Below are 20082 nucleotides of genomic sequence, written 5' to 3' on the forward strand. Positions count from 1 at the left end.
CTGTACTGTTTTATGTAAAATGGTTTTGAAGAATATTGTATCTGTATTATAGCATAATTACTATAGAACTTTATTAGTAATGAATTCATCATAAAAAGTAACAGCTATGTAAAATTTATTTTTTCTAAAATTTATGTGAATATTATTTTAAGTGTAATTTTTAGTGAGTTTTGAATTTGATGTCCAGATTAGGTTGTCAAAATTAGGATCCTACATAGAATCGTGAGAAGTAGGTAGGATTGTGGATTGTAGGATTAGATAGTGGACCTTAGATTTTTGCAACTAATAACTCATTTAATAGTTAATACAAATATTAATACAAACTCATATATATATATATATATATATAGATAACTCTAAGCAATGTTATACGTGGTGAAACTCTAAGCAATGTTACTACTCAATAACTTGGTGTTGAATTCATATTTTGAAAATTCAACCGTTGAATTACATGTTTTATACGTTCTTAACATGCATGTTAATTTTTATGCCTATATATATATATATATATATTGTTTGCTAAATTACAATTTGTATACTCTTACTTTACTTTCATTCATTTCAATTCTCTAATTTTTAACTTTACTCAATTCAGTCTTCTAAATTTTAACATTATTTAATTCAGTCATAGAATCGTGCCATTACTGCCTTTAAAAACGACGTAATTTTGGTTTTCTTTGAATTTTATAAATTAACCAAAAAAAATCAATAAAATAATAAAATACTATTTCAATTTTTTAATAATTATTATTTAAAATTAAGAAAAAAGATTAAATCCAAAACACAAACAAATAAACAAATTCATCAACAAAAATCGAGCATCTTGCATATTATTCGTTTGGGATAAAATTGAGCAAACCTAAAATCATAACCGAGAAAAATTGTATAACCTCATAACTTGAAAAATTGAAAATCACTCAGGAAAACCCATAACTATAATGAAGCAAACCCAAATTTGGCATAAACCTTCTAATAGAACCCGAATCTTTGTCTTTGTCGTAATAGAACTAACAAGGCAGAATATGCTCTAAAATAGATCGAATCGGTGCAACGCTGAGAAATCCCTAGGGTTTCGGCTCCGGACATCAATTTCTAGCAAGATTTTAAGGCTATGATAGAGATCTTGAGGCTTTTGAGCACAGTCTGAGAGAGGAACGTCTCAATCTTGGAGACATATTTACATGGTAATTGCTAACACTTTTCTTGGTTTGTGCTATATTTTAGGTTGTACTTATAGTGTTTAATTATAATACTTTTATTTTCGTTATTTATGTTCATAGCAAAAAATTCTTGATGAAGGTGGCAATCCCACACTTTCATGGTTTAGAAAGACATAGGTATGATGACTAGTATATGTCAATATTTGAGAAGTGAACAAATAATTTCAATCAACACACACACACACACACACACTCATGATCTGTTTACAAGGAGAATAGGGGTTATTTTAAATCCCGTGAAGTGAAATTAATCATAATAGCATTTGAATACACAGATTGATTTCTAAAAGCATGAGAGAATATGAAACTCATTTTACTGTTCTAAATCCAACACGTGTCCCAGGCCTTAAAAAACAAAAGCTTAAGCATCTTATAACGCTGGCACATTGACTTGGAAATTACATTAAGCAAATAAAATTATATGAGTACAGACTAATGCACAAAACAAGAGAGCAATAAAGATTTGCATATGAAGATGGAGTAATGGACCATCCATCTGATAGTTTGAAGATTGACAATTAAAAGGCAATGATGAGTAACATTAAAGATATACTTTTCATTTCCATTGGCAGCCGGTCGCAGGGGGTGGGGTGGGGATAAACAATTAACAGAAGCATAAACTAAGTCATGAGACTGGATATTACAATAAATTACAACACAAAGATACAGGGCGGGATCCAACTAGTGCACTGGACCACTTTATGGAATCAATTACAATTTCTCCGGCATGGGTGCTAAATCTACAGTAGTTGTTCATTACTTGGCTTCCAAGGAAAAATGTACAAGCATTCTCTGCTTACTGCTACTAAGCAATCACCAAAAGAGGCACTTACATGGTGGCATTTATGTACATGCCTTTTCCCCTTTTCTTTCCACCACGAACTGACCCTCTTTTCTTTGTTATTTGCAGCAGTAATAGTCACAAATTCATTTGGTGATATTCAACTAGGCCACCTCATGCCAAGTACCTGAACAAATTAGGGTTATCCTTGTCTCTTTCCAAATAATCTCGTGTGATCAGATCTTCAATTCGCTTCTTTATTGCCTTGAAATCGGGCTGCAAAATCACATTTCAAGCAACAACAGTGAGTCACAGCTGATTGAAAGATACAGGACATTAATCATATATGAGGAAAAGAGGTGCCAGAAAAACCTTGAACATGCGACCCAACTGCTCAACACACTCCATGACCAGCTGCTGGTGACCTAAAACTTTACGACTCTTCATGATGCGCACAATCGAGGCATCAATGGCATACCGTCTGTCTTTGTCAACATCTTCAATTACTTTCTTCTTCTCATCCACAGGAGGGAGAGGAATCTGCACATCAAACCAAGCAATAGATTAAATATGCCTAGCAAAAATCAGTAAATTGAAAAGGCAAACTGGAACAAGACATTCAGAAAATAGCTCAGTACCTTGATCCTCCTCATTTTGTCAGTAAACTTTGAGTTGAACTCAAAATAATCAGTTGGAGATATTGTTTTCGTGTTAGGCTCCTTGTTCAAAATCTTGTACTTCGCACATGACAAGGAGTGGAGAAGTCTTACAACGTCATCATCGGTCAAGTTTAATTCCGTCATGATGTCTGAGTAACTCAATCTATCCGAGGAATTGAAAAGCAACAGGGCTGAAGCCTGTCCCACAAGAAGAAGAATTAACCCTCTATATTAGCAAGAAATAAAACCATTCGGATGTGGCACTCACATCTACAAAAAAGCATTTGTAGGATAGAAATAAAATTTTGTGAACATATCACCTGATAAGTGGTCACAATCAATTCCATAGTTTTGGGTTCAAATTTCCCACTGATATTACAAGTACCCAAAGAGTATATCCATGTAAGTTTTCTGTGCTTTGTTTTTGTTTGATAGAATTCCCTGAAAACTTCAACACACTTGACCTAAAGCAATAGCAAAAGAAGAGAAGGATGTTAGCGACTTCCACAAAATAAATTAAAATTGCAAATTTATATCATATAGAATTCCAAATTACCAACTCTGGTGGAAGGTTGAGGTCAAAAGACTTGTAACTTGGCCAGAAGCCAGTAGTCAGAACAGTAACAGTCAAGTCAATCCCTGGATTTGCGTGTGAATTATTACTCAGATACTCCTCAAAGCTGGTCTGGTTTTCCCTCGCCAATGTTAAGTCCGTAACCTACAAGAATTTTTTTTTTTTTAATTAAATGGAAAAATTCTCCACTAGAGTACCATTTTGGATATTGAATAGAGATGAAATATTGGGATCCAATCAATATAAAAAATGTACTTCATTAACATTTAAAAGTTTAGTTATTTAAAGATTAAGTTAACTGACCATTCCCTCCATCTTTGAGGTGAACTGACCACCACATTGCTGCTTAAGCTTTGTCAAAATACTCCTCTCGTGGTCATCATTAGCACTCTTGTCAAAAAGAAGCCGTCGAGCAAGCTTCTTCCTACCAGAAATTATGCAACATAAATTAATCATCTACAAGTTGTTTTTAAAGTAAACATAAAGCAATAATCAATGTGGTTTCAATGTTCAAAAGAACTGATTGAAGACTACCAATATTTGAAAATAAGACTATTTACCTATAGAATTCAGCGAAGAGGTCTTTATCGCTGATATAAGCAAGCAGCTTTACTACCTGCAGGTTGATTAGAAGATTATTAAGTTCTAAAATATCTCTATTAGAAGCTAAATAGAATAACTCATCAGGAATGGAGTAGACCTTTTCAAGTGTTTCTTCAATGGCTTCATCACTCAGTTTCTCACTTCCACCTTTCTTAAGAATATTATCACAAAAAGTTGCAAGTAGTTCTGCACTTGAGCTTCCAGCAACACCCTTGTTGCAGAAGACCTCGAAAGCCTCCTTGAGTGCCTACAATGGAACACATAATATTTAGATGTAGAGGAACACGTGTGTGATCATGAAAACCCTGAAGCCAATTTCTAATACAAACCTTATGAAAAAGAGTGTGATTTTGGAAACAATCATTCACATAAGCTAGGTATTTGTCATGCAGCTCAATCACTTTTCTAACAAAAACCTGAAGAGCACACAGTCCATATCAGTTTCCAATCATCAAACAGCCCAGACAAATTCTACAAGTAGAAGCTTCATACAATTACCTGTTCCTGCAGACCAACCACGTCCTTCTTCTCCGCCTGTAAAAATAAGATAAGAAAAAACAATAGTGAGCATTACAAGCATAATGAACTTTTCAAGTACTGGCACACATAAAAAGATCAATTAACAAAAAAAAAGAGCAGTATGCAGAGGTCAAGATACAATGGTCTGGAAAAAGTCACTGATCGTAACATTCTAATGATCATTTTCCGTGCATTCAGTCTATACTAAGTCACTAATGCTAATGTTATATATCACTAATCATAACATGATATGTAATGTGAAAGTATTTAATGTGCGGCCTAAAATGTAAGCCTATTGGAAGTCACCTTTTAGATTGCAAGTGAACTTACAAAGCGTGATTTCCTATTGGATTACAAAAATGAAGAATTTCCTAATTTGTTCAACCAAAAAAAAAAATGAAGGGTGAAAAATTCAGTAATAATTGGCCCAGGCATCTTTACATCCATCAGTCCAATCAGTCTGTTTATTTAGCCATTACATTTTTTAAATGATTAGCATTGGACCATTAAAATTTCAAAAAACATGAATAAATTCAGAATCTAAAAGAAAATTTAATTTTGAATGATCTTTTTTTTTTTTTTATGGGTAAAATTTTGAATGATCCTATACATAAGCCAATTCGCCAGTCTAAACTAATTTGTTGAGGATCCATAGCCGACCTCAAAAATTTGGGACAAAGGCTTCATTGCTATTGCTATATATATAAGCCAATTCACCCATATAGACTATGGTGATCATACACTTTATGGACTCATATATATAATGACTGTATTCATAATGAACTTATAATGACTGTATCAATTAAAATTAATCCGTTTGAATGTAAATATTGTTTTATTCAACATTTTCTGTCTATATGCTTCACTTTTGATTCTACATTGTTGTAAGAAGTGATCTTTCCAAGTTTACTGTCATACTGTCATAAGTTTTGTTTTATATTTCCATATATTGCATCTCTGAAACTTTATTCATATTGGCTTTAACTAGAACTCACCCTCAAAACCAATCTTCAAAACAAGGGACAAATTAGAATGTAGCTTATGGCCTCAGGCAACTGACTTGTCCGCCACAGATCCCATTGGATCAGACATTCTAAAAGTTTACTGAGGAATAGAACAACAAAATGACTCACAATTAAGTGCACATAAATGACGCATGTTCATACACAAAACAAAAAAGTCAAGTAAACCAAATGTCTCTATCTCACATTTTGTGAAGGGAAATGCAACATGTCTGAAACAATTCAAAGTGTTGCATGTTGTCACCAAGATTTTAGAATGGCTCCATGAATATAAGAACGATAAAACACTTATGTGAAGAAGTATGGATGCCACCTCCTTAGCAAGGGTATGAAATGGAAGTATTTGCCTTTTCAATTCCTACTGTGGTATTTAAATGAGAAAAACACCTTCTGGGAAAAGCATTGAAACAGTAAATAAAGAGGAAAAGGAAATCAAGGCACAGACCTTCTTGTTGCTTGCTGCATCTTCTGCTTGTTTGACCAAGGCTGTTCCTTCAGCAGTGACATGCTGCATTACAGAACAGTGGAAAAAAAAGCTTTAATGAGAGACAGAAGGAAGATGTGCCATGCATAGGATCCCTTTTAAATTGAAGACATTGGATAAATCATAAGCTGGAGGCTACTAACCTGCTTAAATATGCTGGAAACAGGATCTAAGCCTTTAGGTATTTTAAAAAAGAGCCTGAACATTCTTGACAAATCTTCCACCTTAGGCATAATTAAACAGAGAAATAAATAAAGTGATCAGAAGCAGAAATAATTGCCCATTTTCAATTAATATCAGCAAATCTATTTCAAAAACAATATAATCACCAAGTACCTTGTCGTCTCTAAGCAATGCATGGCATCCAGAATTATCTTTTTCAAGCAGTTGGGTTGCATATACAGACAATAACTCATGTTGAACTTTCTACAAGGAAGAAAAACGAGGTCATAATAACAAAGTAACAGCCAGATTTACAGATTTTTAAATAAAACATTGAAAGGCATTGCAAAAATCAATGAACATCACTAAAAAATTTAATATTTCATCAACCTAATAAAACATCATTCATAGGACTACTACACCAGAAAAGATGGATTACTTTTTTTTTTTTTTTCTAAAAGAAGGTACAAACCTCCAGTAGCTTTGTCTCACTGCTAGAATGCAAGTAATGAGAAACCCTATCTTTCTCTCGTCTTAAGCACTCCTCAGCCTGGAATTCCCAAGTCTCAACAGACATTAGAGATCATTCAATATCTATAGGAAATCACTTTTTACCAAAAAACACGGGCATATAAAGTTTACTTTCAGCATATAATCTGGACAAGAATCTTCTAGAATCCAGCTGGAAGCTTTTCGAGAATAGTAGGCAGCAGTATCTTTAAGCATTGCTTCTTCAAAATCATTTTCATACTGATCCATTTGCCCCATTCCAATCTCGACAAATATATCTAAAACATTCTTCAATAAAGCTCGATCAATCTGCTCTCCTTCACGTTCTTGATCAATCTGATCGAAAGAATTGTCTTAAGTAAACTTTTTTCAGAGCTATACAAATTCAGTCTATAATACAGGCAAAAGTGCAAACATACCAGAGAAATTACAGCATCCCTTACTTTTCCATTTAACTCCTGGTAGACCTGAAATCAGAATTAACGTGCCCTCCGTATCACAATTGATATATCTTATGAAGGAAATGAGCATCAAATTGGATGGAAGACTGTAAAGTCTTGGTTTAGAATGTGAACTAATCCATTATCAAGAGGCAATAAAAATAAGAATGGCCTACACAACATGAATCAAGATGGTGCATCACATAGGGGTTTGGTCATGACATACCAGATCACGGAAGCAAGTAAGTCCAACTTCATTAAGGGGCGGAAGTGACCTCCGAGCAATAAAATATCGATCAAGATAATGGAAGAAACGAGAAAGCCATCTCACCATTACTTTGTGGTTTGCCCACCTTTTTACAAGCTCTCTCAACATAAATTCATCATGCTTCTCTTTTAAAGATGGCAATACCTGTACGGAAGAAGAAACTGTTGGAAAATGATTGCAAGAGAACTATAAATACATTGTTTTAGTGGTAAGTTACACATGCACCTAGTGGGTTTTGAACCCACGTACTCACCCTTCATCCCATTATTATGAAGTGCTAATGGAGCTATAGCTCATTGGCAAGAGAATTATAAATAAATATACTTACACATATATATACATTTATAAACACACATGCACACACACAGAGAAGAAAATAGAACTGAGATGCAAGACATTTCTTGAGCTAGAAATGAGATACTGATCAAACAAAGGTCCTACTTATCTTGGTAATTGCTTTCCCAACAGTTTTCCCCACACCTCTTAGATAACTAAAGTCTAAAGTGCTTATATCATAATATTAATATCAGAATCAAACAAATAATAACCATTAATACTTCTTTTTCAAAGAAAAGTACAAGAAAACTTTCTTTTATCTTTTAAGATAATGGCAAACCATTGAGAACTTAAAAGACAGAAAACTTATGAGAATGGAATAACAAGCAGTAGCAGTATTAAATTACAGTTGTGTTTTTTTCCTCCTTTCAGTCATTATTCTGGCAGCTATACTAGTAATATTACCTTTTGATGCTTCCTGATCTCACTCTTGCAAGCCACAAAAGGGCAACAAAGCATGAGCTTAAAATTTAATCAACAAACCGTAGAGGCCATCAAATGATTGACAAGTAAATGTGAAAGCTATTGAAAATTAACAAAACAGTTCTCCAGTTTGAGAAAGAGGAGGTAACTCGAAATACAACAGCTACTTCAGAGATAGGAAGGAGGCTCATTTATCTTGACAGAGAGGCCAAATGTAGGGATCTTGAATCTGTGAGGGTGAATGTTAACATCATAGGAAGTCTCTTTTTGATGGCTTGATCTATTGGTAGTGAGAAGGTGTTAATATTGACTCTGAAAAGAGTTTTAATATCTTATGTAATTATTTTAACAAATCTTTCCCTTCACGTGTGAGTATTCTATCTTGCCACATCAACAAACACTTTGACTAGCCTCCCCTTCAAATGGAATTTTTTTTTCTTAATAGTTTAAGCTTAGTGTCACAAGAATCCAATGCTTGCCATTACTCAATCATTGATACAATTGACATGGGAATCCTTCTTGTAGCCATTGAGTTCTATCTCAAACAGCATCTCCGCTGCCCCCCCCCCCCCCCCAAAACACCAAATGAAAAGAGTGGAGGGTAAGGTCATGGATTCAAAACCCATCGAGTGCATATGTGACATTACTAATAGAAAAAATGAATCTTTCTCACACTACTATGAGAGCCACCAGTGCACAAGCATAGTTCCGTTAATTCATCACTTTTAAAGTCCTTACTCAACCATGGGTAGGATATCATAGGGGTCTTCCTTGCTCTTATGTGGGATCCACCAACAACATGCACAATCACATCAAAGGCTTGCCCTGTTGAAACAATGGCTCAGATGGCACATATTGATCTCAGATTTTTGAGAGTTGAATGCTAAAGCCCTAAGGAAGTTCTTTTTGACAACTTGATACAGCATGTTGGAACACCACCTTAACTTAGAAGCTTAGGCCAGTAGGTTTGTGCCAAATATTATTATATTAATTAATTCTCACTGTGTTTATTATTACACAATATGGGACTTGAACACTTAACCAAACACATCATTCATGCGTGAATATTACAACAGGCAACAACATTTGACTTGTGCAAAATCAAGTCTTTTGACATGCAATATGCATTTTATATCACTGTTAAACATGTTTCTTTTATTTATTTATTTTTTTTATATCTTTTTTTTTTTTTCAAACGCTTCACCTTTCATTTAAAAAAGTGTGCTTCAAAGTAGAATAAATAATTGCCAATTTTGATGAAAGTAATAGAATAAATGTTAACTTTGATTCAAGGTTGAGCCTGACACATTTAAGTCTTCAATAAAGCAAAGGTTAATAATACTTCATTGAAAGAAGAAAAAATAAATAAATAAAAAAAGAACTCCTCACTGACTATGGTATCAAGAGACCTCACTTCATATTCAAAATAATAAATCCAGCAATAGCATACTAAACATCTCTTAGCAAAGAACTGTCAATACCTCACTATTATAATATTTTTACCTTGTGGGCCAGCAAGATTTCAATTTAGGGCAATAAGCCATTGTCATTGCAACTCACACATGAACCAACCCAAGAACATAAGATGAATCCTAGTAAGGAAAACACCAATTCTTAAAAGTCACACAAGAATAAGCTTCACCTAATAATATTTGTTGTCTTGCAAAGAATGAAAGGAAGTCAGACATCTCCCCTGATTTTATACAATTCAACCCACATTTCCTGTTATATAACTATTAGATTCAATCCTATACCTCACAAAGTGATATTCCGCAGCAAGTAGTTGTATTACACATAATTCATATTTCATGCTACGTCAACAAAGTCAAGCGAATTCAAACAAAATGCGGAAGAATACATGTAATCACAGTACACACAAAATGTTCCTCACCGTTGAAGTTATGTACTCCTCAAATGATTCTCGGTACTTATCATAGAGCTGTTGGGAATAATCATGAGGAGGCTTCTGTGTACACATGTTATAGATGGTTCTGTACATTAAAAAAAAAAAAATCAAGCAAAACAAACAATATCACAATCATTTTCATCAAACTCAAAACTTTGAAACACATACAATTAACAAAAAATAAATGAAGCAACTAAAAGTAAAATGGCATGGAAATCAATACGTGTAGAGCATCATGTAGTCCTCCGAGCTGAACTGCGGCTCGGGCAATCCTTCTAGAATGTTCTTCAGCTTTGTGATCCCCTTCTGCATAAATTCCCATCCTTGTTCCAAGTCTATGGTCTTTCGCTCACTCATCGTCATGCCGCTATAACCCTAATTCCTTAACCCCCAAAGCCAAAACCTGCAAAACAAAACACCGAATCTCAAAACCCGGTCACACTCACATTACATCCTATCCTAGTACCAAAATCATTACAAATTTTCACACAAAACCTATTGAACAACAAAGAAAACCCCCCAATTAAAATTCTCAGATGCATAAACTGAAAGCTAAACATAATTTTCCCCCAAAAACCCTAATGCTCTGTTTTTGCAGCATGAAAGTACAACTAAAAAGCTCAAATTACAAATCACAAAGTTACCGAAGCTCGGTGGAGCTGTTGTACGATCCCAATTTTTTCATTTCGTTTCTAATTTTAGACTTTCTCGGGAACCAAACGAAGCTCAAGATTCCAAAACCAACCAAATCAAACTTCCAAAAAGTTTTCCCCAAAACAAAAGCAATCACTCTAATCGGAGCTCGAAAAGCAAAGATTTAGAATTACCGAACACTGAAAATTAAACCTACAAGAAAAGTCAGAGATCGAGATTTTATTGAAAAAATCAGAGAGAGAGACCTGATTTGGAATGGCGAAGAAACCCTAACGGAGAGAGAGAAAACGGTAGGGACGGAGGAGGAGGAGGAGGAAACGAGCTCCGACAGAGCATTGATGAGGAAAAGGAGAAATTTTTTGCTATAAAGGACTTTTGTTTGAGACACAGAAACAGATGTGGCTCCACCACCCAGTTCTATAATGCAATATTTTCTTTTCTCACCAAAAAATAAAATTAAAAAAAAAAAAAAAAAAAAAGAAATAGTTTAGAGTCATGAGAATTAACTTATTTTGCAATGAAGGTCATACACTTTTTGTTAATGGGTGAAATCCCCTCATGTTTCCTCAATTTTTTTTTTTTTTTTTAATATACACTTTCAATGTTAATTGATTTTTTTTAAGACGTCCTCGCGTAAGTTGTAAAAACCTTTTATAAGGTTTCAAAAACCAAAAGCTTTCTTTTTTTTAGGGTATAGAATCGGATTCCAAAGATAGTAAGTCATTTCTTTCCTAAGGAAGAAAAGATTTTTTTTCGAAAAAAATTATATCTATATAAATTATATGTGAAACCGAGATATTTACCTTTTAAATTCAATTAATGAATAGAACAAAGGAGAGGGTAGTATATAAAAGGTTATACAAAGTTATATAAGCCCCCTCTTTTGTTCTATTTATACCTATTTATTATTATTATAAAAAAAAAATGTCTACTTTCTAGATGAAATGTTTGTAAAAATAAATTTAAAAAATCAGGGGTAGGAAGTTTATAGTAACAAAAGCTGTTGAAGTTTTTATTTTATACATTTGAAAAATCCGTTTTGTTATCCAATAAGCGGAAGAAGTGATGAAGTTGCATGAAACCATAACAAGGGCTTATTCTTACAAATAACAGAGACACATGCATGGGTTGTATCCGAAGACATGGAAAGTGATGTTTTTATATCAACAACAAAAGCTCAAGCTTATGAAAGTTTTGATCATGTAGGAGTAGAATAAAAAAATAACAAGGATTTCTTGCAAATACAAAGATGCCTCTTATTTGCATTTATCGCCGTTCTTTTTTCATGAGTATTCTAATTGTAACATTCTTAATATTACAAATTAATCTGTTTCCTTTTTCTTTTTTTTATCCAGACTTCTACTATTTCAATCATAATCAATTCTTTTGGCTTCTTCCTATCAACAAAAAAAAAAAAAAAATCTGTGGGTTTGGTCAAAGGTTCAAATGTTTGTTTGCAAATTCAGGGTTGGAAATTATTACTACACTTGAATTGTAAAAGTGATTTTAGAGGAAACTTGCTAAAAATTTGTGTTGAAATAAAGAAAAACGTTTTATAAAGTGAAATAGAATTTTAAGGGAAAAAAAAAAAAACATTGGCAGTTAAAGACAGGTACAAAATAGTTTCTAATCATTGTACTTTGTTTAAGTAAACTACTAGGTTAATGATAACTCCCATGTCTTGTTATAATAACTTCAAACCTTTTTTTTTTTCTAAGCTATAATAACTTCAACCTAGATCGGCATTAATTATACCCTTCTGACCTGGATCGGCATTAATTATACCCTTCTGACCTGCTTGATGATGCCACTAAACAAGAACAAAGCACAATGGAATATCATGATCCTAATAAAACGTTGAAATTGAGACAATGCAATAAATCTAAGTTAACCACTATTTTTTCACACATCTTCAAATTAAAAAAAAAAAAAAAAAACAACAACAACAACAACAACAACAACGACGACTAGGACAAAAAGGGCATCAGCAATCAAGGGTTTCTCATGGGAAAGCCCTTAGTTGAAGGCACCACGAGAAATTACACATTTCTGGGCCCATCTACATAGCTAATGGACCAGAAAATTTAGCTTCTATGTTAACCCACGCGGCCAGGCCTAAAAAAAGAAGTTAAATTGCTAGACGCACATTGGGCTTAAGAAAAGCAATGCCATACAATTAGGATATTGTTACTAGATTTCTTTGGCAATTAGAGGCATTTTTCACCATTACATTGAATTCAACCTTTAAATTTATTTTAATTGATTGCTAAGGAGCAATGCCATACGATGTTAGGACAGTAACTGGAGCATGCAACCATATGATACAGTAAGAGGTATGAATACAAATAGAGTTAAGCAATACTACATATACAAAAAATTTCATAATAAGCGTTCGTTTGCCTAAGGATTATTAGGCGTTTTGCATTTTTTGGCTGGGTCCCACAGTACTATTCATAGTTTAAAAATTATTTTGCTACAGTTTTTTCAGCAATAAATTTTCAATTTTTAGCAAATAAGCAGTATCCAAACAGACTCTAATTTAGTTGGTAAATTTTTACAGGTTTTTATTTGGACCCATTATTGACATTATTTTTCTTCCTACCATTAACAATATGTCATATCAACTGATGTGAGATTTTTTGTCAATTATTTTTGTGCTTATAGACTTTTTTTTTTTTTTTTCCTGAGTTTTATAGACTTTCTCATACAAATAACATATACTAAGATTATATGATGTGAAGTTGGAGGAGATTTAACAAAAAAAGTTGGAGGAGCTTTTGAAGGCAATTAACAAGGGAAAATTAACTGGAGGATTGGCTGCCGAAGGGCAAAAGGGTCAAAGAGAATCAACCTATTAATTATTTGTTTTATTTAATTTTCAAAAGAGAGTCAATCTTATAGTCAAATCAATAATTCAAGAATTTCTTGGGAAAAATAGGTAACTAACTCTAATTTTCCAACTATCTAGTTAGTAGGTCCAGTTTTGAAAGAAATTTTTTTTTTAACATCTCGAGCCTCAAAGACTCCATTTAGGGCCTATAAATCGAGTTTTTGGGACTCGATTTTTATGGATTGATTACGTCCGATGTGGATTTTTTTTCCACGTGGAGCCTACCTGGAAATCGAGTCTCTAAGACTCGATTTCTAACCCAAAAAGATTTTTAAAAATTTTAAGTCTCATAGACGAGCCAAAATGCCCAAAAACAAATTTAAGAAATCTCAAACAAATCAATCCAAAGACTCAGATCAGAGGGAGATAAATAGCTTAGAGGCAGAGAAAGACTCAGATCAGAGGGAGAGAAAGAGCTGGGTCGCGTGGCCTGGATCGCGTGAGCCCAGGCCTCGCGCTACTTGGGTCGCACGAGCCCAGGCCACGCGCGGTCGGGTCGCGCGACCCACTCCGATCTGAAGCCGATCTCCCTTTCTGTTTTTGGTTTTTTTTTTTTTTTTTTTTTTTCCTGCTTTCTTCTCTGATGTTCTGGTTCCTCTCTGACTTGTTTCTATTTATAAGGGTTAGAAATCGAGTCTTAGAGACTCGATTTCTATGTAACCACGTGGAAAAATATGCCACGTCGGAAGTAATTAGAGCATAAAAATCGAGTCTTTGATGCTTGATTTATAGGTCAAAATCGAGTTTAAAAGACTCGAGATGCTAGTAAATAATATAATTTTGTAACTAAAACTACTAACTAAATGGTTGGGAAATTATAGCTAATTACCCATTTCGTTCGAATTTCTTAGTCTGCTCTTAAAGTTGGTAGTAATACTAACACTTATCTATTTTCACAACTATTCTATGCAACAGATTTTGATTAATTATCTATCACTTTTATATAGAATCATAGTTTTTTCTTCACTATTCATAGACTGGCACATCAAAGTTGTGATAAAAATGTATGTGATATTAGATTTTTTAATAAGATAAGGAAGGGTTCCCTCCGCACAGGGCGGGGGGTCAATTTCCAATGTCCAAATGATGGAGTGTGGATCATAGGAATAAGCCCAACTACACACAACCAAATTTAAACTGAATTTCACAATATGTTTCAATGTAAACTTTTTTTTGGATGAAAATGTTCACTTGTTGGTATTCGGTGAAAAGTTGAATAATTGTGCACCAATCACGAAGCACAAGTTGACACTTAACAACTTTTAGGTCACGATGGTCAAAATTTTTAGGTCACAAGACATTAAAACAATGGTCAAAATTTTAGAACCAAAAGATTGAATGAACATTGCATGCAATTATATATTATATGAGAACAAGGAGTTGCAAGAGACGATAACACTAAGGTTGGGGCCACCATAAATGTTGACATAATTGTTAGATTGAATTAACCTTCTGATCTTGCAAATTAGCAAGAGCATGTAAAATTCTATTCCATGTTGGAAGCTATGGGTCTGCTTCCAAATTGACCTCCCTATCTGTGAAGATTTAAAGCAAAAGGTGTAATTAAGTCTTTATTTTTATTTTTTAAAATAAGAAATAGAGATTCGGACTCAAGTTCGTCACATAAGAAAAATCATGTGATAGTAATACTATTGACTTTTTTTCTTAAGAAGTTTTTGTTAACCACCTCAACCAAAAATACGAGCACATAATTTGCCTCTAGATAGTGTACACAAAAATTATTCCTCATTGTTTACACATCTATATATACTATAAAACAAAACCTTTGACTTTTAGTTGACCAGATTTGATAGCTCCACAATCTTACAATCAGCATTTTTTTAAAAATTTTAAAATTTGACCTTTTATGCTTGCTTTCCTCTATCTCAAACCCAAGCTTGCTCCTCTCTCGCAAACTTGATACTCTGCCTCTTTTCAGTCTTCACTATCAATTTTCTCTCCACAACCCAGACCACCATCAGTCCTTCTCTCCCACAACTCAACAACTCCACCTTCTTCGGCTCCACCTTTGTCGGTGCCACCCATCTCTCACTCACAACAATTTCTCCCCCTCTCTCACCCTTAGTTCTACTCTCCCACAACCCAATCAACTCATCACCCTCCATCTTTTGGCGCCACTCATCATTGGATCCACTGTCGTCAACGCAACTAGTTTATTAGAAAAACAAGGTCAACATTTAAGATATGATATGCGTATTCCTTGTCTAGAGGACGTGTATAATTGGTGTACATATTACACTTTTTTTCTCATCTATAATTGGTGTACATATTACACAATTTTTACTCATTTTCCAAAATAAAAGTGTTAGGATTTAAATATCGATCATTTGTATTGGCAAACATGTGAATATAAACTTGTCTTGTTATTAGCTATCAATTTTTTTATTTTTTATTTAATTCATTATGAGATGGGAGTAGTTGAAAAGAAGGGTTTAGTTTTTTTCATTTCTTTAGTTGACAATTCGATAATTGGGGGAGAGAGAGGATTTCAATTTTGAATTTTAAATGTCTCTAGTAAAAACGTTAGAAAAGTGTTGATTCATGAGCTAAAAAGCTCTTGAATGTATTTTACTATTTTTCTATCAATAAAAAAATAATGGATGGGTTGCATTTGAAATCCTTTGGGGGCAAACTTTTTTTTTTTAATCTACAATCAACATGTAGAGTTCAAATTTGTCTTAAAAAAAAAATTATATATATATATATATATATATATGTATGTATATATCACTTCACTTACATTTCGCGTCCTTCATTAATTCAAACAGGAACTTTAGCTCTATTATGCTCTTAGTGCTGGTGTTGCTCTAGCATTGAGACTTTGAGAATAGTTCATAGTTTCTTTTATTTACTTTATCAAATTTTTTATTTTATACGTTCTAATTTTATTATCTACCAGCTATATGATTATATCCCCTCTATTTTTTCCGATGTAAACAATGATAGGTAACATACATTTATTTATTTTGTGGGGTTAGTGCAAATCTATATTCTATATCTATATATTACTAAAAGTTGAAGCGTAGCGTTTAATGCTGTTACTCTCACATTGCGCCACATCAGCTGCCACGTTATTTAAAAAAAAATTGTCCTACAATTTTAAAATGGTTTTTTTACAATTTTCAGCCCTATAAATGCAGCCCACTACTTATTTATTTACTTCCACTATCACCCTATAATAAATCCAGCCCACCACTTATTTATTTACTTCTATTGTCATCCTATAATAAATTTGTATAATTAATCCAGCTCACTTCTTATTTATTTAGTTCTACTATTAAGCCCAATCTAAAGCATTTTCAGTTCAACTTAAAGGAAAAAAAAAAAAAAATGTTAAAGCCTTCGGGGTTTTGTGTGAGCCTTTTCAGCTTAAAGGAAAAAAAAAAAAAAAAAAACATTGAAGCCTTCAGCGTTTTGCGTGACCAAATAGAAACGTGAGGAGACAAAGAGTTTGAAGATTGTAACATGGAGGGAAGCTTAAAGGAAAAAAAAAATGTTGAAGCCTTCAGGTATTGCATGAGAAAATAGAGAGTTTGAAAGCTACCCACCTTCCTGCTCTACCGTTTTGTAGTAATGATTGCCTATTTGATTTCCTTCCTCCTTGTCTTCCTTTCCACACGGTGTATAAATACTAACAGAACTTGCCTGCTTCAGTTGAGGTATCTCTACATCTCAGTTCTTTTTTGCCCCATTATTTTGCATTATGGTTTCTATTTCCCTTATTAGATTTTGTTATAATTTCATGTGATTCCAACTACTTAGTGTGACTATGATTTCCTAGCATAGTGCTGTGGTGTTTGCTTCCACTATCTACTTCAATATCATGATTGTATAACATGGATTGGGTTTTAGAATCAAAGCAAATTGTTTTCCTGGTGTTTCAATCTTCTGCAGTAATTTTTTTGCATAATTGTGTTTACCGTGGTCTTTGGTTTAGACTTCGTTTGATATTCATGGTTTTAATTTTAAGTCACTGTGTAAGTGTTTTTATTTTGTGCTAAGATTGTGTTTTTTAATTAAGAGTTATAAGGTTGCTATGGTGTGGCAGATTGTTTACTGCATCTTTTTTAGGGTGTTGAATTTTTGATTGTTGGGTTTTTTAATTAGATCTCTACCTCTTTTGGGTCTGTTCATTTTGATTTTTTTGATTGCTGGGTTTTTAATTCTATTTGCTTCTGCTATTTTTCGACAGTTGATATCAGAGCGTACTTCAATATCATGATTGTATAACATGGATTGGGTTTTAGAATCAAAGCAAATTGTTTTTCTGGTGTTTCAATTTTTGCAGTAATTTTTCTGCATAATTGTGTTTATCATGGTCTTTGGTTTAAACATGATTTGATATTCATGGTTTCAATTTTATGTCACTGTGCAAGTGTTTTATTTTGTGCTAAGATTGTGTTTTTTAGTCGAGATTTATAAGGCCTAAATCTCTCTCCCCACCTAAGATGTATCAGTTTCAACTTCCCATTAAATATGTAATTAACTTGAATACATCTGGAAAGTTGATGCATCCCATTAAAATACGTCTTTCAAGAAGAGCAAAACATTATAGTAAACATTTTATGCATCCTATTAATCTGGGTGGTTCTTACTTGCAAGTTTCAACTAACCATTAAATATGTAATTAACTTGATAGACGTATTGTAAAATGTTTTGCTCTTATTTAGTTAATTTGTTAATTACATACTTCAAAAAATTGGTTCTTTAGTTCAAATTAGTTAAAAAAAATTAGTTCTTTAGTTCAAATTAGTTAAAAAAAGAAAAAAAAGAAAAGAAAAGAAAGCAGAGCGAATTAGTTCTTTAGTTCAAACATTATATAAATTACGTCTTTAGTTCTTTTTTGAGCAATACGTCTTCCACATATTTTCAATACGTCTTTACCATTTAATATCTGAAGTTGAAAGTATGTAATTAATTTATGAAAAAATATTTTTAATTAATTTTATAGATCTATTTCATGAGTGAATGATATATTTTTAATGGAAAATTTTTAATGAAATTGGAAGGAAGACCTAAATTGCAAAAAAAAAATTAATTTGCAATATCTCGATAGGGGATATGTAACTTTTAAATTTGACAATTTTTAGACTACTATTGCATACTGCTCAATCAGAGGCATTTGTAAAAATGTTCATGCCCAAGTCAGTGATAATTGAATGATTACTTTTTATGTTACTCTGATCAAATAAGCTGCATTTACTCAAAAACTTCTCCACTATTAGATTTGGTCACATCAATTTATGGTTTCTGTTTCCCTCATTGGGTTTCCATAGTACTTTTTCTTTGTCTTTTTATTTTTATACTTTTCTTGGGAATTATATACAATTGAAAAGTTGTTTGACAACATTTCAAATGATCAAATGGCAATGAAACTTAATCATAGCACAACAGTAAACTGTCAATAATTACAAACTTACCATTATTTGCAAAATCAAACATTGTGTTTTAATCCACAGACTGTGTTTTAGGAACCACCACAAAAGGACGAAATCAAGAAAAGTCCAGAATAGACTTCTGACAACAAAACATTTGAAGTTATTGATACAAAACCATCCCCACATGCAAATAATGATCCAAGTGATCCACCCACAAATAATGCTGATACCACAACAGTAAGCTTTCTACTGCTATATTTATTTGCAAATTCATTCAAAAAAAAAAAATATCTACAATATAATTTAATAAACATTCTTTGGTGTAGGAAACATTGGAGAATTATGAAATCAAGAAAAAAGCAAATCAAACTTCAGACAAAAACACATTTCAAGTTCTTGATACAAAACCATTAACAAATGCAAATAATGATGCAAGTGGATCAAAACAAGAAGACAATGATGATGCCATCCCATCAATGAGTTCTGCCTCAAATGTTGAAGATGCGAAACCAAATGACAATAACATGTTTCTTCAAGATCTGATCAATCATCGAAAAGCTACAGAACAAAAGTCATCAAAGAAGAAGAAGCTTCAAAGACGCAAATGATATTGGAATTTTATATTTTCCTGTCTATATAAACTTATTTCAGAGTTGTATTATTTCTACATATTGTGTCAAAAAAAATGAAATCGAATACTTTCCTTCATTAATAATAAAACTTTTTGGAAAATCAAATTGTTATCCAATTAAGCATTAGCACTAATAAAATCAATACCAGCCAGCAACTATAGCTACTTCTATTTCATGAAATATACTCATTTAAGTTTAATTACAAACTTCATTATTTGACAATCAAAACATCATCTTTTAATTTAACATCTAAATTAAACCACATCCTCCAAATCTATTAAAATACATATCTTTTTTCCTCTAATCTTTTAATTTTTTTATTTATAAAAAAACGTGTTAAAATACAAACAATGTTGTATTTAAAAAAAAAAAAAAATCTAATTCATTTAGGTGGATTTCATTTGATTGAGGAACCTAAATATACTACCACCAACTACTGTGCCAAAATCTTACCCATTACCACACATATATTGCTTTCAATAATTGATTCATTAGTAATTTTTAATATCAAATTTTATAACTGAATGTCATTAGAAAAATAAAAAGACCTCTATATATTGCTCAATAGTGCTGTAACTTAACAGCCAAAAACAATATTTT

General features: G+C 32.7%; 1 protein-coding gene across 2 annotated transcripts; it reads right to left on the bottom strand.

Annotated features, from left to right (window-relative positions):
- Window positions 1–1667: 1667 nt before the first annotated feature.
- Window positions 1668–10965, bottom strand: LOC115994100 (cullin-1). Of its 2 annotated transcripts, none has more exons than XM_031118129.1 (20): window positions 10807–10965; window positions 10131–10310; window positions 9893–9992; window positions 7201–7386; window positions 6954–7001; window positions 6667–6870; window positions 6497–6574; window positions 6199–6288; window positions 6006–6086; window positions 5824–5886; window positions 4336–4371; window positions 4167–4253; window positions 3935–4084; window positions 3795–3850; window positions 3538–3658; window positions 3217–3378; window positions 2981–3124; window positions 2640–2858; window positions 2374–2541; window positions 1668–2277 (listed from the first exon to the last, which is right to left on the bottom strand). In XM_031118129.1, exons 2-20 carry the CDS (start codon window positions 10268–10270, stop codon window positions 2176–2178), a joined length of 2235 nt encoding a protein of 744 aa, XP_030973989.1. In that variant the 5' UTR covers window positions 10271–10310; window positions 10807–10965; the 3' UTR covers window positions 1668–2175. The 2 variants fall into 2 exon arrangements, with proteins under 2 accessions (XP_030973989.1, XP_030973988.1); XM_031118128.1 differs by having other exon boundaries at window positions 10552–10965.
- Window positions 10966–20082: the final 9117 nt, after the last annotated feature.

The sequence above is a fragment of the Quercus lobata genome, chromosome 6 (assembly GCF_001633185.2).
Source record: "Quercus lobata isolate SW786 chromosome 6, ValleyOak3.0 Primary Assembly, whole genome shotgun sequence".
Lineage (NCBI taxonomy): Eukaryota > Viridiplantae > Streptophyta > Magnoliopsida > Fagales > Fagaceae > Quercus > Quercus lobata.